This window comes from Balaenoptera physalus (assembly GCF_965194825.1).
Source record: "Balaenoptera physalus genome assembly, chromosome: X".
In the NCBI taxonomy this organism is placed as follows: domain Eukaryota; kingdom Metazoa; phylum Chordata; class Mammalia; order Artiodactyla; family Balaenopteridae; genus Balaenoptera; species Balaenoptera physalus.
This window is the reverse complement of record NC_138903.1, coordinates 128,472,759-128,492,621: the sequence shown is the minus strand read 5'-3', so window position 1 is coordinate 128,492,621 and position 19,863 is coordinate 128,472,759. Positions and strand designations below refer to the sequence as shown.

At 42.5% G+C, this 19,863-nt stretch overlaps 1 protein-coding gene across 2 annotated transcripts in view; it reads right to left on the bottom strand.

Moving 5' to 3' along the window:
• Positions 1-15,781, bottom strand: part of LOC309652233 (non-histone chromosomal protein HMG-14-like) — a 107,849-nt gene extending 92,068 nt beyond the window's left edge. The window contains exon 1 of one of the 2 annotated variants that reach the window (XM_082445827.1): positions 11,641-15,781. In XM_082445827.1, the coding sequence (XP_082301953.1) occupies positions 11,641-11,890 (250 nt within the window). In that variant the 5' untranslated portion in view covers positions 11,891-15,781. Of the gene's footprint in view, positions 1-2,381 lie in introns of those variants that run through there. The other variant, XM_082445826.1, reaches the window with a different exon arrangement.
• Positions 15,782-19,863: the final 4,082 nt, after the last annotated feature.

The following is a 19,863-nucleotide window of genomic DNA, read 5'->3' as shown; positions in this document are numbered from 1 at the left end:
TGATAAAAAATATAGATGGGTATTGTGTCCCTCAGAGGGTTATTGTGAGGATTAAGTGAGATGAGTGCAAAGTGCCTACCACTCATATATAATAGCTATTATTGCTCCAAAGCAACATATTCCCACTTTGGCACATGATTCCCATGGAATCAATTTCTAGAAATAATACCTGGATTTGAACTAACTGTTGAAAAATTCACATCATTAGAAGCCAGGACTTGGAGGGTAAGATCTCTCCCTGTCTACACACTACCTCCTTATTATCAAGAGCACTTTTATCCATTCCTCTGCTGATGGACATCTAGGTTGTTTCCACATCTTGGCTACTGTGAACAGTCAGTGCTACAATGAACAAGGGAGTGCTAATATTGCCTCGAGATTTTCAATTCTTTTGGATAAATGCCTAGAAGTGGGAATGCTAGATCATATGGTAGTTCTGTTTTTAATTTTTTGAGAAACCTCCACACTGTTTTCCATAGCAGCTGCACCATTATGCATTCCCTCCCAACAGTGCGAGTATTCCAGTTTCTCCACATCCGTACCAAAACCTATTAGCTTTGATTTTTTCTGACAATGGAACATTATTCATCCTTGAAAAATAAGGAAATTTTGCAATATGCAACAACATGGATGAACCTTGAGGACATCATGCTAAGTGAAATAAGCCAGTCACAGAAAGACAAATATGGCATGATTTTCCTTATATGAGGTATCAAAATAGTCAAATTCATAGAATCAAAGCATAGAATAGTAGGGCTTCCCTGGTGGCACAGTGGTTAAGAATCTTCCTGCCAATGCAGGGGACATGGGTTCGAGCTCTGGTCCGGGAAGATCCCACATGCTGCAGAGCAACTAAGCCCATGCACCACAACTACTAAGGCTGCGCTCTAGAGCCCGTGAGCCACAACTACTGAGCCCGTGTGCCACAACTACTGAAGCCCGCGCACCTAGAGCCCATGCTCCGCAACAAGAGAAGCCACTGCAATGAGAAGCCTGTGCACCGCAATGAAGAGTAGCCCCCGCTCAACGCAACTAGAGAAAGCCCATGTGCAGCAACAAAGACCCAACGCAACCAAAAATAAATAAAATAAATTTTTAAAAAAAGCATAGAATGGTAGTTGCCAAGAAAGGGGGAAGTTACTAATCAGTGGGCATAAAGTCTCAATCAAGGAAAATGAATTAGTTATAAATACAATTTTAAACATGATTTAATTTTAAGGTATAATAAATCACTTTTATTGAAGGCACCTCACCCCCTCCTAGGTATTCTCTCAAATGCTCAGTTGATAATGTATCTGCTGTCTGAGATAATGGGCTATTGAGATAGACATGGATAAGTCACAGTAGTCCCCAAACAAATTTTGCCAAGAAAATAACATCTAGGGACTTCCCTGGTGGCGTAGTGTATAAGGCTCTCCGCGCTCCCAATGCAGGGGGCCCAGATTCGATCCCTGGTCAGGGAACTAGATTCCACATGCTGCAACTAAGAGGTCACATGCCGCAACTGAGATTTCTCATGCCACAACTAAGGAGCCTGCCTGCCACAACTAAGAAGCCCACCTGCCACAACTAAGGAGTCCACATGCTGCAAGTAAGCAGCTGGCGAGCCGCAACTAAGGAGGCTGCCTGCCGCAACTAAGATCCAGTGCAACCAAATAAATAAATAAATATTTTTAGAAAGAAAGAAAATGACATCTAGTGAGTCCAAAGACCTGGGATCCACCACATAAAACAGACTTTCACTGCTCCCTCTCACCTTCCCCAGGGTTACTCTACACTGAGTCATCCTGACCCACCTTTCAGTGTTCTCTCTTGCCACTGGGTCTTCTCACATACACACACACAAAGACGTACATACAGAGAGAGAGGGGACCAGCATATAATAGTCATTAAGAAAATACCTCCTCAGTGAATAAATGAAGGAAGTGGAGTTGTTCTGATTATATTGGGATAGAGGGTGTCCCCAGAGTCTCCTCTGTGATGGTTCTGAGAAGTCTCCCAAGAGCACAATTGGATAACCACCAGATTAGAAGTTCCCTATGATCCTTCCCTTATCTACCAGACTGTGATCCTGCAATGGATTTTTTTTTTAAATTTATTTATTTATTTATTTTTGGCTGTGTTGGGTCTTCGTTTCTGTGCGAGGGCTTTCTCCAGTTCCGGCGAGCGGGGGCCACTCTTCATCGCGGTGCGCGGGCCTCTCACTGTCGCGGCCTCTCTTGTTGCGGAGCACAGGCTCCAGACGCGCGGGCTCAGTAGTTGTGGCTCACGGGCCTAGTTGCTCCGCAGCATGTGGGATCTTCCCAGACCAGGGCTCGAACCCGTGTCCCCTGCATTGGCAGGCAGATTCTCAACTACTGCGCCACCAGGGAAGCCCTGCAATGGATTTTTTAAAGGAAAGAGGAAAAAGCAAAGTACTAATACCGGATATCAGCAAAGAAATCAGTGTATTTTGTCTCAGAGTCATTTTCATCCATTTACATTTCCCCAGGAGAGAAAGAGAATATGACTGGCCATGACAGGGGTGTGAGGGATGCATGTTGACCCCAGGACCCACCCTCTTTTCAGTTTGATCATTCACATTCCATTAGTGGCTTGCACTGTGTGAAGTGAGAGGATATTCCAATGCTATGGCCCCTGCTTGGTCCCCCAACTTATATCTGCCCGTGGCCATGCCTCTGCCCATGCCCTGTTACTCGCCATCACATATCTAATCAGCGCCTATTTGAAGATCAAGGGAAAAAACTTATGGATGTGCAGAAGATTTTCAAGGGATCAGACTTGAGAGCATGAAATCCTTACCAGTTTAACCCCAGCCAAGAGATAATTCTCTCTCTGGACATTCAAAGAAGAATGAAATTGTGCTCAAAAGACACCTAGAGCCAACCAGATTGGTTACTAAGTGGATGCAGCCTGGCAAGAGGTTTGCATGGTGGAAAAAAATGTGTTTTCATTTGTGTTTCAGTCTCCAGGACTGCTTTAGTAGCTGAAGATCAGAAACTAAAAGTGGACAGGCAGGCATTATCTGCAGTTGAACTTTTTACAACTGTGAATGCTGGAAAGGGCAAAATCACATAGTGCAAGCCGGGGTCTTAAAGATAATGCCTTTACATCCAGACATCTCTCCCCTGAGAATTCCTTAGGGCCAGTGCTGAAAAATGCTCATGCTTTTTATAGTAATCTTCCTGGCTGCCCTCAAGAGCATTTTATAAAGTGTTTTATATGTACTAGAAATCAGAAGAGTTACAAGTGGGTTCTGAGTGCAATGGTTAGATACATTAAAAGCAATGATCCCTCCATTAAAAGGCCTCACTCATGAGTATGACCTGTCTACCCTGCCATCTAGGTTAGGTTCCAAAAGCAGGAGTGTTCTCAGCAATATATGGCTTTACTCTTTCAGGCACCTGGTATATTCCAGCTAAGAGATAATATCATCTCTTGCTCTGATCCTCTTTTGAGATAGATGTTAATGTAATACTGGGTTTCCCTCATTACATAACATTTATTCATCAGCTACTATTTTTCCTTTTCTCCACTTGGAACCAAACTTTTCCACCTTTGGAAGAGACATTAGGTTTGGTCATTGTGCTGGCAACAACAGTAGTCTAGCAAGTAATAGCAATAACAAGCAATAGTAGGCAGCAATACTAGTCTAGAAAGTTCCTCCCTGCCCAGTCCACTCCTGTTCACATAAAGTAACGTTAACATTACATAGGTTACATAGGTGCAACTAGCGGGCTATTTTTACCACCAGGCAATATAGCTGAATTCACTGTTAGTCCCAATTTGGCATTTGGGGTGAAGGCACATCCTGCCCCATCAGGCCCTTAGGAATTGTGACATAAAGGTTAAAAACACATATATTGCTGAGACCACTCCTGCTTTTGGAACCTGACCAGAGCAAATAGAAACCTGCAAACCTGAGTGGCCTCACCCTGGGAGACATTTTCATAAGATGTGATGATGGATTGGATAGTCATTAATGACTGAATGAGAGTCTAGTAATGTGTCAGTATCTTTTGACTTCTATGATTGTCTTGCGGTAAGGGATCCTAAATTTTTTGCCGAGGAATCATCCTTGCTTCCAGACCTTGTAGTTGCAGCCCTGGCTCTATGACCACTGCACCAAGCAGGGAAAAAAGAAAAAGTTGGGGTGATACAGGGAAGAAAGTACACCAGGACCTTCCTCACCCCCTCTTCCCCAGATCAATCAGAAAAACAGAATCTATCCAGCGGGGACAGTCCTGAAGCCCCACTCATATTCACGTTGAGGGTGAGCACATACTCGTGAAGGCGTATAACCCAGCCCTTCATGCCTTTATTTCTCCCCCACTTCAGACAACCAATGTTTCAACTACCCATTCCAATTCTCACCAAACTATTACTCTGAGGAGATCTCTCTGCCCATTGCTGGAAATTATCAGTTGTAATAATACAGCCGATATTATTTCTGTATTCAGACCAGATCGGCTGGTCTGAAGAAATGACACTTAACTGTCCCAAATTGGCGCAATATCTTCTGTTCTGGTTCTTTTATGGCACTCACAGCATCTGCATCTACCACCAGGTAAGCAAAGCCCAGCCTAGGGTCAGTGTCTATTCCGGTCAGGACCACTTGCAGCCCCCAGGGCTACCAGCATCAGTCTGACCTGCCAGCTATGCTCGGGGCCTTCCCCCCCAGGGAATCTGCCATAGAGTCATCTGCATTCTCTGTCTCTTTTGCTGGCAGATAGAACAGCTCTTATTGGCATTTTGTGCCTCAAAGGGTGCAAGAGGAATATGTCTAGATTCAGTCCATCTCTGCATTGCTGCAGACCCCCAATGGCCACTCATTTCATGGACCCAAGTAGCTACCTTAAGTGAGCACACAGGGATATCTGCCTATCAATTCCAATCACCTTCCTAACCTGGAAGGGGGTTCTTCTGATGGGCATCAACATGCCCTACTTTGATGCAACCCTCAAATTTCCATAGGGCTGTGCCCCACACGGGCATCCCTTTAATAGGTCAGGTTTCCACTGCCCTCCTGCTTGACCACATGGACAGACCACTGGCCACTGCCCATGAATCAGTAAAGAGCCAAACATAAAAGTGGGCTTTTACCACTGTTCAGTTCTTCCATCACTGCTGGGGAAACAGCAGGCAATTCAGCCCACTGAGCTGATCGATTTATTTTTACCTTCTTCTACTGGAGTGGAGGCCTCCCAAACAGGGAGGTCCATTCACCTTGGAACTGCAGTCTACAAACCAAGCAACTCTTTGTCAAGAGCTGTTCATGGGGCACTATCCAAGTGACAACAGAATTCGGCAGCTCCTTCTGCAGTTCCAGAGTCAGTCCTGGGGGAAAAGAGGCTCCGTGCTAGAGTGAGTATCTCCTCCTTGCATTCCCCAGGCAGCATGATCCTGTATAAACAATCTCCATTTTATTATGGAACTCTTCTGGGCACTGCCATCCCCATTAGAGTGTTTCTCTAACATCACCCAAGACATTGTATTTCCGGTTTTAAGATCATTTTATGTCCTTCCGTCATGGGGGTAGCTTTAATTAATAACGTCCAACAGCGAGATAGTAAATGCCACTCCAATGGAAATTCTCTAGTCCAAAGTCCCAGTAGCTGTCACTCGGAGGCTCTCACAGGTTTTTGCCATAAGCCCCAGTCCATACTCCACATAGGGTTAGCGCACAGAGAATTTGTTCCCACCAGCACTCCAGCTTCCATGCTACACTGTGTGGGTTCTGGCAATCTTACTGGTTCCCATTTAGCATGTCCAATTAATATTGCTTGGAAGGGTGGACTCACATGCCTTCTGCTTTTCAATATTAGGTAAGGGAAGTGTTCCCCAGTCAGATACAACGTCCATCCCCATAATACAATCAGGTAAAAGAGACACAACCACTTCACATAAAGGCGGTTCAAACATTCCAATTCTCCTACAAACATTTACTTTAATTCCATCAACCATTACGTTCCTAACTGTAGCCTCTGTTAGGACTTCCTCAACAGGTTTGGGTTTTACAATACCAGGTAGCGGAAGTGTTCCCCAGCCAGATGTGATATCTATTCCTATAAAATATTCAGGTAAAGTTGACACAACTCCTGTACATAATACCTGCTTAAACGTTCCAACTTTCATAATCCTATTTACTCTTACACTTTTACATTCTCTCAATCAAATTGTAGCCTGAGTCAAGGCTTCATCAATGGGTTTTGGTACCACAGTTGTTGGAAGCTTCTCTTCTCCACCCCGACCATTATTTGACCTGCCCTTGTGCAAAAGGCTTTGGGTCCCCAGGGAGGGTGTTACAGCAAAGTCTCCCTGCCTGATGCACACAGAAGCCAATACTGTGCCACGGGCTTTTGAGAAAAGAAAAAGCTTGATTGCAAGGTCCACTGGTAAGGAGACAGGAGGCAGGGATCAAAGCTGTCTCCCTGATCTGGAGTTAGGTTAGGTGAGGATGGGTTGGTATGCAGAAGCGCTGGCGCGGCAAGTTTTGATTGGAGGGCTTTGGAACTTGGCCATTAATGGTAAGGTATGGTTAAACGGGGCTTTAGCACTGGATCTCCCTGGACAAGGGACCCTTTGCTTCTGAAAGGGTTTGAAAGGGTTCCGATGTTCAGGTTCTGGTCATGTCCTGGTCCTTTGGTTCGTGGGGTGGGGGGTGGGGGGGGTCCTTTGGTTCCGGGTGTGACTTGAGGTCAAAATATTCTCCTCTGCGCATGCTCTGGCTGCATGACTCGCGCTTCTGTTCTGTTGTCTCTGAAAAACAACTCAGTATCTTGCTAGAAACAGGATAGGGCCAATTTGGGCTAGTTCTGCGGCTATAAGGGGTCGGTCGAGACAAAGGACCCAGGCCCTTTTGTCGTTCTTCAGCCAAACCACTGCCCCAAGCAACTGCTGGTCAGGTTTCTTCTTGTAATTTTTGCCTTCCAGCTTTTAAAATTTATCCAAACACGGGTAAATAGAGCGAGCTTGTTGGGGCCCTTTAATGTTGGGGGACCAGCAGCGTTTCCCTTTGCCCAACCTTTGTTTTAACCCCATCAATGTTCATTGTTTTCATCCCATTTCCTAATAACCATCTAAAAATTTCCATCCTGCTGGGAAAAGTCCTGTGATTCTCCCCTTTCTGATTCCTCTTTGTTCCGCCCCTTTCAGTATTTGCTTTTTTCACCTTATTTCTAAACAATCTTTTAAAAGTTTCCACCTGGTTGGGAAGAGTCCCTTGACTGTCCCCAGGCCTCTTCCCATTCTCTTGTTAATTAAACTAATGTTTTTATTAGCATCTGTAAGACCCATAAGGGGAAGCTGAGATGGCAAATTTGATAAATCCTCCAGAACTGTTTTTCGATTTTGCAGCAATAAGGTTATATATGGGGTGCCCATGTGAAGGGGGCCCCGAGAAACACAACATTTACCATGACCTGGGTAAAGGGCATATTCAGTGGGTGAATATCCTGGTCATCAAAACACCAGTCCTACATGGCTTGTATACGAAGCATATCAGCTGCTTCATTTGGGGAATTCCACTTGGCATTCATAGAGGGTGACAGTCCCCCTTCTCAGGGTGAACAGACCTTAGAGTGGCTTTTATCCAGTCCACCAGGCTGGCTGTTCCCCTGGGAATAACCTGCTTTGTGTCTGGATCATGTATGGTGTCAAAACCCAAAGTCTGCATACTAAATCAAACAAAGCAGAAAGATGAGTTTCTTGCAAGGCTTTTGACCTGCAAGCCAGAAAACTCAAGGCTACAAGAGCAATGAGTTCTGAGTTGCTCACAGACTAAGGGATTTTTAGGGGGTAAATGCTGAAGTTATTTGGCTTTTTCACCTGATTGGTTGCCTAGTGATCTTCTTCCCTATTTGGATCAGGATAGCTGAGTCAGAGGAACAAGGAAGTCCAGAGATGACAGGAACAGAATTGGCTTTGAGGGATAGGCTGGTGTCCTATGCTCTTCTGAGAAGAGCTGTCAATTCCTGCAAGGTTAGGTTAAGTTTCCTTTATGTGCCTGCATTGACTGTCTCCATTTTGTCCTTGACATAAGTGACTCCATTTTAGTTTGGTTCTACAGTAGCCATCTGTGACTGTTCCATAGTGACCTGTAACCTCCTGTGTCAACCCAAATTTGCTCTTCCACTCTGTAGCATTCAAAACCAAAGACACAGCTCCTAAATTACTTACTCTCATGCTCCATTTTAGTAAAGTTTCCTCAGTAAGCTGATGATACCAATCTGCAAAATGAAACAACTCCTTCACGTTATCCCCCCTTGTTTCAATAGTTTCTTGGTTTTGCTCTCCCCCACATGACGGCTTTCTTTGTGACCAGAGGTCGTAGAGGTACTTTCTGTTGCCCCTACATAATTTTTCCCTTTCTAGGTGGCTCTGAGGCTAGTGGCCCAAGCTCAGACTGACCCAAATCTGAGCTTGGTTTAGCATCAAGGCTGGACCCAGCATTTTCTTTTACTTTTAGTTTAGCTATTATAGATAACAATAGCCAAGAGACTGAATATTTTGCCGTTGTCTTATTAGTATGTATTTCCTTATGCATCCAGTGAACTAACTTCCCAGGAGTTGGATCCACCTCTATATTCTATTGGTAACTTTTACCCTTAGTACTTGATTGCAGCACAGATGCTGCTGCATACCACGCGTGACCATGTAGCCACCAAGGAATCAAAGGTTCCTCATCCCCCACCCTTTCATCCTTTTTCTTCCCAAACCACATGTTTACATGAGCCAGGACCTTTTTATAGCAAACCTCAGTTCTGATACCAACTAGAAGTGTCCAGATGCCAATTACAAATTGTGGGGAGGAGGTGCTTTCCCACTACCACCAGGCAATTCTCCAGACACCAACTGAGTGTCCTACAGTGCAACTCAATTCTGATACTAGCTACCCAGGGATAGGATCAGGTTCCGCAGGTTAAGGGTTCAGTTCTACAAGAATGCCTTCTCACCACTTCAGATGCCAGTTTCAAGCCCAAGTTATCACCTGTGCTTCTGACCGATCAGCTACAGACTGGAGGTTCCAATGACCCACCTCCTCAGGTTCAATTAATTTGCTACAGCAGCTCACAGAACTCAGAGAAAACATTTTACTTACTAGATCCGCAGTTGATCATAAAATGATATAACTCAGGAACAGCCAGATGAAAGCGATGCATAGGGCAAGGCACGGGGAATGGGAGCAGAGTTCCCATGCCTTCTCCAGGTGCACCACTCTCCCAGCTCCTCCGCATGTTCACCGACCCAGAAGCTCTCTGAACCCTGTCCTTTCAGGTTTTTATGGAGGCTTCATTACATAGGCATGATTGACTAAATTACTGGCCATTGGCAGCTGAACACAATCTACAGCCCATCTCCCCTTCTTAGAGGTGGGGGAGGAGGGACTGAAAGTTCCAACCTTCTAATCACTGGTTGATTCTCCTGGCAACCAACATCCTACCCTTAGGTTACCTAAGGGCTTTCCAAAAGTCACCTAATTAACATAACAAAAGATACCTTTATGGCTCTTATCACAGGAAATTCCAAGGGTTTTAGGAGCTGAGAGCCAGGAACCATGGACAAAGAAGACTAAATATATATGAGAAATATATATTTGGTCATCTGAATGACCAAATATATATTTCTTATAAATCACACTATCACATCAACCAAATAAGAGATCATTTCCAGTACCCAGAAGCCCCTATGTATCCCCTCCAGATCACCACTGCCCCTTGAAGGATGTCACTATCCCAAATTGTACAGTAACTATTTCCTTGCTTTTCTATATGGTTTAATCACATATGTATGCAATTCCAAATCTTTCAGTATAGTTTTCCATAGTTTTGAATTTTCTATAAATGGAATCACTATATGTTTCTTTTGGTCTTGCTTTGTTTCACTCAGCATAATAGTTGTAAGATTCATCTATGTTGTGCTTTGCTGTAGTTAATTCAGTTTTTATTGTTGTATAATATTCTACAATTTACTTATACAATCTACTGATGGTCATTTGGTTTGTTTCCAGTTTTTCGCAATTTGGAATAATGTTACTGAAACCATGCAACTCAGATTGGGACTTGAACCCACGTTCTTTTAACTGAGATCACACACCTGGTCTCAGGACTTAATGAAGCTCAGGTTCTTGATGTCTCATTGCAGAAAGAATTCAGGGAGAGACAAAGTGACAGGTAAGAAGTGGATTTATTTAGAGAGAAACACACTCCATAGATCGTGCGCCATCTCAGAAGGAGAGAGCGGCTCCAGGGTATGGGGTTGTCAGTTTTTATAGGGGTGGGTAATTTCATAGGCTAATGAGTGGGAGGAGTATTCCAGCTATTTTGGGGAAAGGGTGGGGATTTCCAGAAATTGGACCACCGCCTACTTTTTAACCTTGATGGTCGGCCTTGGAACTGTCATGGCGCCTGTGGGTGTGTCACTTAGCATGTTGATGTGTTACAATGAGCGTATAATGAGCCTCAAGGTCTAGTGGAAGTCAACTCATCCGCCATCTTGGACCTACTTGTCTCTAATCAGTTTATGTCGTGTCCTTGGGCTACGTCATTCTTTTAAAGGTTGTGCCCTGTCCCCTTCCCTCCTGTTTCATTACCAGGGTGATGAGCATGTATTGATGAGGGAATATATATAGGAGTAGCCTTTCTGAGTCATAGCTGTACTTCATTTTCTACTTCATTAGAAAATGTCAAATTATTTTCCAAAGTAGTCATATCAGTTTTTTGTTGTTTTTTTCTTTCATAATTGAGATTTTATTGGTTGTTTTGAGGATCAGTACACAGACATTTCAATTTGTACCCAATTCTTAACATATGTACCAAAAATCTAAAAATTCATGTAGTTGTGATTCTTTTCTGAACAGTTATCCTAGTGACTTTCCAGCTTAAAATGTGGAGGCAAATTTTCCTTAACAAGATATCAAGTACCAATATCTTCCAGTACTGATATGCTGTTACATCGTAAGTCCATACTCAAATTGTCAATCGTTCACAGCACATTAACAAAGTTACTAGAAGAACTGGACTACCACGACCAAAGATGTTACAGAGTGCACAAAATTCTGACCAGGAGAGCCAAGATCAAGGGGTGAGTGGTTTACCTTAGGAAACAATTCTACCAAAAGCAACATGGGAAGAGAAGTAATTTAAAGTGTTCAAGACATTTAAATGCACAACTGACTCCAAACTGCCATTTAGTATGCTTTGTATTATAGGATATAAAAGCTACCGCCCATCTATGGAATGTTAAGCTGACACCCAAGACAACCAAAGCCTCCTGTATTCAATATCCCACTGTTTTCTGGTTGTACCAAAAAATAAACACCCAGCAAATGATTTCACCTCTTAAAAAAAAAGCATTTACACTTAAAAAATGGGATGAGATGGGATTCCCTCCTTTTTAAAAATGTTTCTAGAGCTACTAAAAAACTTTCATTTACAAAACAGTTGATAGGACCGGGTGTGATATATTAATCAGACTTGGCTTCTTTCTCTCCTGCTTCATCAGAGGCTGGGCTCTCCTCGTTTTTAGTTCCCCCGTTTTCTGCAGGTAACTTTCCTTCAGTCCCTTGGTTAGTCACTTCGGCCTGTTTTCCCTTTGCTCCCCTTTTCCCTTTTGTTTGCACTCTTTTGTCTGAAGATTTACCTTTTCCTGCCGCCTTTTTTGGCTTCGTTTCCACTTTTGCGGGAGCCGGTTTGGCTGACAACCTCGCCGATCTCCTCTCGGGCTCCTCCTTCGCCGCCCCCTCGGCGGAACTGACCTTCCCCGTGGGCAGCGTGGCTGCCGGGGCGGGCTCGTGCCCGGGGCCTGCGGGCCACGGCGGCGCGCCGAAGGCTTCGCGAAGCTGGCTGCCTGGCCGCTGCCGCTCCTCCCGCTGCCCGAGCTGCTCAGTCATGTCAGTTTTTATTCTCACTAAAAGTGATTATCTCATCCTGTTTGGTTTGAAGTCAGGATTTCTTACAGCTTACCACATGTGCCTGGCCTCTTAGGTATTTTCTTGTATTCCTAGTTTGCTAGGAATTTTTATCATAAAAGAATGTTGGTTTTTATCACCTGATTCATATGCATCTTTTGAGATGATCATATGATTTTTCCCCTTTAATTTGTTGATGTAGTGAATTACATTGGCTTTCTAATGGTAATCTTGTATTCCTGGGATACATCCTACTTTGTCATGATGATTTATCCTATTTATATATTGCTGAATTCTATTAGCTAATATTTGGTTAGAGTTTTTATATGTATCACAATGAATGAGATCGCCCTCCATTTTTCCTTTCTTTTAATGTTTTCGTCCATCAGAATTAAGCTGGCCTCATGAAACAAGTCAGGGAATGTTCACACATTTTCCGTTCTCTGGAAGGTTTTGTGCAAAACTGGAATTTTTTATTGCTTGAGTATTTCATAGGACTTGCCAGTGAAGCCATCTGGGCCTGGAGTGTTCTTTGTGGAAAGGCTCCTGATTAGTGATTCAATTCTTTGGTTTCTAACTCTTGTCAAATGAGTTTTGGTATGTTATATTTTCTAGGAATTCATCCATTTTATCTACATTTTCTAATTTGTCAACATACAATTCCTCATAATAATTTCTTATTTTTTTTTTAATATCTGAGGCATCTTTAGTGACATCTTTTTCATAGCCAATCATATTTATTTTACAGGACAGGTATAAGAAGATATATGATTTCCATTTGTAAAAACTTTTATTCTGATAACTGAATTGTTTCTAAATACATCTTACTTTTATTTATTTATTTATTTTGACAATACATCTTACTTTTAAAATTCTTGATACCTGTTCCAATTCTAAGGGTAAATGTTTTCGGAGTTACTAAAATCCAGTGATTCTTCCCAAATAAGGTATCAGATGGAAAACTGTAAGTAATTTCTCACTAGTTTCATAAGATTTCTTGAAAAAATATTTTTGAATTCATATTTTGCCAATCTTTGTTTTTCATGCGGTTCCCCAGTCTTCTTTCCAACCTTCCATTCCCCTCTACAAACCCTACATTCTAGCCATATTTCTCTGGTCACCAGCCCATGAACACATTCCACTCTTTTTCACCTCTGGTCTCTGCTTCTGCCATTCCCTCTACCTGTAAGGCTCTTCCTCACCTATCTCCGTTGTCAGAGTCCTAACCACCCTCATGTAGGCAACTACTCCTGAGATGAGAGAATTTCACTCTCCTTCCTACAGTCCCGTTGTCCTGCCTCAAAGGAACAGCTGATGTAGTATGCTCTCTGACAGGACTTCAGGGAGGCAGAGCTACACAGGGAGACAGAATGGGAGGATCAAAATGAACAGGAGGAACATGGAGATTTGGGAGATATTCCCAGTCTGTAATAGAACTATAGAAAAATTCCATCTTCCCTACTTTTTGTTCCTATGTGTTCTGCTGTGGGTATCTCAAGGCAATCTCCCTTTGGGAGAGCAATGTCTCCCTGTGACACTGACATAAGGATAAGAAGGTACCAGTTATTTGTTCTCATATTACCTGAACATCTTGCTGTTTCAGAAAGTTCTGATGCACAACCAATATCAACATCTGTTTCAAGGATCTCTGCTGGAATTGCAGCTTCACACAGCCAAATTGCCTATGTTTCCATCAAGGAAATGGCTATTTATTTTATGCAGCCATCTGGGCTATAACCAGGATGTTTTGTCATTTGTGGTCTTGTTTTCTGGCTTTTTCTTTTAAGGATAAAATTTTGATGACTTCATAAGCAATTTCATATATATATATATGAAGTCAAACTTACAAGTAAATGTTGCCTAAGTTCTCTACAGTGTCACTGTGGTGATAGATATTTTGGTCTAGCACTCTCTCTTCCTTTCCCCTCCCCCAACTGCTGTTATTTGGATCTACAACATTTACTCTTTGGTGAAAAACAAGTTAATAAACTCCACAGGGCCCATAAGCAGTTGCCTGAAGACTTTTCACGGGACTCACTTCCTTTGAAAAGAGGCAGGCTGTTTGGAGACTCAGTATGCTACCAAATGGGATTCTCCCTTATCTTCCTACCTCCCAACAGTCTATCAAGGAAATGGTTTGTCTTATCACTTTAACAAGCACTCTTTTTTTTTTTAATTGGAGTATAGTTGTTTTACAATGTTGTGTTAGTTTCTACTGTACAGCGAAGTGGAGTTCCCTGTGCTACACAGCGGGTTCTCATTAGTTATCTATTAACAAGCACTCTTCATCATCTCAAACATTAAAAACTTTCCTTCATCTTTTATGGTGGCTTCTCAAGAGGAATATCACAAATGACTTGTGGTCTAGAGTGTAATTTCAGTGACTACCACAGTAGAGGACATTGGAGGGTAGGGGTAGGGAGAGAGTGATCTGAAAGCAACCAATTTATCTTTTAAAATGCTATTTTCCCCCTTTTATTGAACTCAATTTACTCAGAATTATGACTTTTATAAAGTTTTCCAAGTATTCTTATTTGAAAAAGAAATACATGGTACTCTCACTGACAACACATTACTTCTCATATTCCTGGCAACCTCACTTACTTGGAATGGAGCCATAAAATAGGAAGAACTTTGAGAGACCTGTAAGCAGCCCAAATAAATGTTGCAGAGTTCACACCCCAAAGCTTATAGACTTTATTCATAGAAGAGTACTTCACCCACACTCTGTTTACTCTTACATTACACACAATTATAGCTGGTTTTCCAGCCCATTGCAGATTAGGATCAGCCAATTAGAATGGAGAGAGGAGCTGCAAAGGGAGAGATAGAAATGTTATCAATAGAAGACACAAAACTAAAAATTCACAGCAGTTCTAGGGCATTCTGAATTGGGCACAAAGCTCTTCACACCTCCATCCCCATGAGAGCACACTGTGTTACAACTCAGTGCAATCATCGATGTTCAGAACGATAACCTGGAGTCATCAAAAGAATGCATTATGTTCAGGACTCTCTCTGTAGGAGAGCAGAGAGTGTGAAATATATTTTAGGAAGATTGCCGTCCAAAATGATTAACATTTTAAAAGGTAAATCTGAGCGATATAGAATGGATTACTGAAGTCACCTCCTGCCCAGTCTTCTGCCTCCAATCTCTCCTCCCAGCCCCCAACTACCCACCTCCATCAGGTCATCCTTTAGGGTACTACAAGATTCATCCTCCTAAAGCAATAGCTCTAGTCAAATTACTTCCACATTCAGGAATCTCCAATGCTTCCCCTATACCAATAAAATCAATAAAACAAGATGCTCAGCTTATCATTTAAACACCTTCCACAGTGCAGCCCCAATCTAGCTTTATCTACCATCATTCCTTTCAAGTGTACTGCCCTCTGGCTCAGTAGTTCTCAAAGTGTAGCCTCTGGACCAGCAGCACCAGCAGCACTTGGGAACGTGTTAGAAATGCACATTATTGGACCCCACCACAGAACTACTGAATCAAAAACTCTAGCGGTGGAGCACAGCAATCTGGGTTTTAAGAAGCCTTCCAGGTGATCCTGATGCACCTGAAGTTTGCAAACCACTAATCTAGCCAATGTGAACTGGCCATTACATAATTATACTTTACCTCTCCTGCCTCTGTGGTTTCCATGTTTCCTGTGTTTGGAATTCCTCTTGCCTTTTCCCCCTTATAAAGTGCTACATATTCTTGAAAAATATCTCTAATGATATATCCTTTAGGGCAGGGGTCCCGAACCCCCAGGCCTCGGACCAGTACTGGTCCATGGCCTGTTGGGAACTGGGCCCCCCAGCAGGAGGTGAGCGGCGGACGAGCAAGCAGAGCTTCATCTGCCACTCCCCATCGCTCACATTATCGCCTGCACCATCCCCACCCCACCCACCCTGTCCGTGGAAAAACTGTCTTCCACAAAACCAGTCCCTGGTGCCAAAAAGGTTGGGGACCGCTGCTTTAGGGAATATCCTATATTCCATCCACTCAGATGCAAATTCTTTCTTCTACAAACCCTCACAAAAATTTACGTGCAATCCATTCAATTCACTTATTCACTTTTCCATTCAACTAATATTCACTGAGGTTGGCTGTGTGTCAGGCACAGGGCACTGGGGATACAAATGGACAAGTAAACAGAAAATTACACCACGGTATTCCACGCAGGTAACCGTGAGAACATAAGAAGGGGACATCTCTCCCAGACATGGAGGTTTGATAACACTTCTTACAAAAAGTGTCATCTGGGCTGAGTACAGGAAAGATGAGTAGAGACAATCAGCAAGGAGAATTTTTTTAAAAGAATAAGCAACAGGTAATCAAAACCCGTTGTAAGTAGAAATTCATACATGATGTAAACATACAGAGTCAAATGAGTGGTGTGAGCATATACCCTTACCAGAATGTCAAGGTCTCTTCGGGGGAGACTTTTCTTCCATCCAACAGCTATTTTTAATACAAAGATATAGCCAATGCAATTATCTCCAAAGTGCACCAGTCATATTGCTGGCATCTTGGAGAGACCCCTTTCCTGAAATCTCTGAAGATTAACTCACGTGTGGTCTCTTTCTAAATTCTGCAGCCAGCATTCCTGCCTCAGGCCAGCATAAACTATTGCTAGAACCACCATATTTTATTGCTGTTTTGACCACCTAAGACCCCAACTAGGTCTTCACCAACCTATCAAATGTCAAATTTCTTATTAAAAGTGTCAAGGCTACCAAAGAAATTTACCCTTGTTCTAATGTTACACCAGACAATTGACCTTCATCTATAGAGTCCCACAAACTTAAAAGGATCTCCTCTTGTCAATCAGGCAAACGACTGTCTTGGGTTACTCCAAGTTCATATGACCCCCCAGGCAGTCAAGGGTCTGAGACCTTTGAGAGCTGGTGTTTGAAGTGACTCCTGGGAGGAAGTTTCCCAGTTCACTGGAGGCTCCCTTCAGAGTGGGCTGAAAGTCATGAAGACGGGATCTCAAACTGCCTAATCTGCTCAGAGATCCTGAGCGCATCCCCACTGAGGTGGCTGTAGACTAGGTCCAACTGACACGATAATCCACAGACAGGAGTCTGACATCAGATCCAAATGCTAGCCTCTAACCAAACAAACACCCTTGTGTCAAAGAGTTATGGATGGAAAATAACTTGCTGTAAAAGCAAGGAGACTACATGGCGCTGGGAAAAAAACACTAAACTTGACACCGAGTCCCCCTAAAACCGAGTTCCTCTGCTGAGTTTAAGATTAAGCTCTCTATCCCAAACGCTATTCACTTTCTTGTCCTAACCTGTTCCCCTCAAGATGGAGGAATATCAAAGAAAAGCGGTGACTGAAACCGTATACAAGCCCCCATGTCCCTGTGCTTTGAAGTAAAAGGCTTTGGCTTTAGTCTCCCAGGCCTCCCCTGAGTCTCAAAAGGCTGGCTCAAGAGTTAATGATTAGGAAATGTGAAGATGGAGAGACAAAGAATGTTTGTTGGGCTGGGAAACTGGGAACAACTTAGACTATAAACCAGCCACATAGCAGAGTCGCCAAACTCCCAGTTCCCTGAAAGATACAGATGAAGGCCTGACACATCTTCCTAAGTTGTTTTTAGAGGAAGCCAACTCCCACCAGATGAAAACTGCTGACCGCAAGCATGGAGACTGCTGAGCTGCAAGCATGGAGACTCCAGACCAGTTGAAATAAGAAGATTGGTGATGCTTGAAAGTTCACCTTAAGAACCTACTGTACAGCACAGGGAACTCTACTCAATACTCTGTAATGCCCTATAGGGAAAAAGAATCTTAAAAAGAGTGGATACATGTATACGTATAACTGAATCACTTTGCTGTACATCAGAAACTAACACAACATTGTAAATCAACCAGACTCCAATAAAAATTAGTTAAAAAAAACCCAACAAAAAAGAAAGTTCACCTTGATGCCAACCAATTCGAGAATTGTGAACGAATTGATGGTGCACTCTGCAGCCCCCTCCCTCATACTGCCTTTAAACCCCTTCCTTGAAAGCCACTGGGGAGGCTGGGTCTTTTGAGCATGAGCTCAGCATTTATTGCAATAAATGCTGTACTTTCCTTCACCACACCTCCGTGTCAGTAGATTGGCCTTACTGCACACGAGCGAGTGGACCCAAGTCCAAGTTCGATAACAAACTCAGGGTCAGAAAAAACAGACTATTGCTCCTTCTCTGTTAGCCATCAGCCCTGTGACTTCTCTGAGCCTCATCCTCCCCAGCACAACTTGAAGGAAATCAGATGTAGCTATACAGCTGTGTCAGAGACTTCTAGGTGTCTAACCCAATATCCATTCTTCCATTTAGCCCTGGTTATAGAACCCCAAGGGTGAAGTATAAAACTAGCTGCAATTAAGCACAGCTGGAAAAAAAAAAAAACTAAAACAGATCACCATAAATAAATAAGTAAATAAATAAATAAAGTGCAGCTGACCAGCTTGGAGCCATGCCCAGTGTTCAAAGAGCAGCCGGTTGCATGAGCCCCCCCCCTTAATAGTCCAGAAAGCCCCTATGCTTTCTGGACTATTAAGTCCAGAAAGCATAGGGGTCAGTGGCTTAGATTAGTCCATCATGATATATGCTATCATCGTCTGATATTTTACTTCTTTACTGTTTTTTACTTCACAAATTAGATATTGTTTTTACTAACTTATACCATCAGTGTTTCTTTAGATTTACACACATAGTAACCAACATCTTTACTCATATTCCTTATTATCTTTCACGGTTTCTCTCTGGGATCATTTTCCTCCTGTCTGAAGGATAGCCTTAAAATTTTCCACTAGTTAGGGTTTTTTGATAATAAACACCCAGTTTTTGTTTTTCTGAAGATATCTTTAACTGCCTGATTTTTGAGAAATATTTTTGTTGAGTGTACAACCCACTGATTATTTTTTGATGATTATTTTCTCTCAGCCTACTGAAGATATGATTCCACTGTCTTCTCACTTCAATTGCTGCTATTCAAATATCATTCACCATTGCTATTCCTGTTTTGGTGATCTGTCTTTTCTCTCCGCCTGCTTCTAAGGTATCTTCTTTTTCTTAGATGTTCTGTGGGTTCGCTGCAATGTCTCTAGATGAGGATTTTTTCTCTCTGCTTTGAATTCATTTTGGTTTGCTGGATCTGAGGATTGATTTCTCTCAGCAATTTTTAAGCCTCTCAGTCAATCCTCCATGTCTTTGGTATTGCTTTCATATTTCCCATCTCTGTCTTTCTGAACTATATTCTGGAGAACTGCTGCAGGTCTATCTTCCAGTTCATGAATTTGTTTTCCAACTATGTCTAATCTTCTGACTAATGCAGTCATTGAATTTTGAATTTCAATTATTTTAAGGTGATTTTCTAACTTTCTTTTTGTACTTTTTTGTATTCCTTAAATTATTTATAATTAGGAATTGTCCTTTATAACAAAACAATTCTAATTGTTTAAAAAATTTAAATGATGGATGAGGAAGTAACTTTGCGGACTATCTAGTATAATTATTTCATTTTACATATAAGAAAATGAGACCCAGGTCAGGTAAGACACCTTTTCAAGGTCACACAGTGAGTTAGGGCAAACCCAGACTTGAATCCAACTCTTCTGACCCCCAATTCCAGGTTCACTCCACTACACTCCAATTCTGAAACAATGCTCATTACACGGAGAAATGGTACTGCCACCTCCCCAAACTTGCACATTTTTCTTTTTCTTTTTCTTTTCTTTTCTATTTTATAATAGTCTGTTGAGCTACATCATCTCTTTTAATCCCTGAATTCAAAGGCCCTCTTTAACTGATTTCCCTTTTACATTCAAACTATCATTTCCAAGATAACATGGAATGTACCTCAGAAAAGAGATCAGTTAAAATATCCTACACGGGGCTTCCCTGGTGGCGCAGTGGTTGGGAATCCGCCTGCCAATGCAGGGGACACGGGTTTGAGCC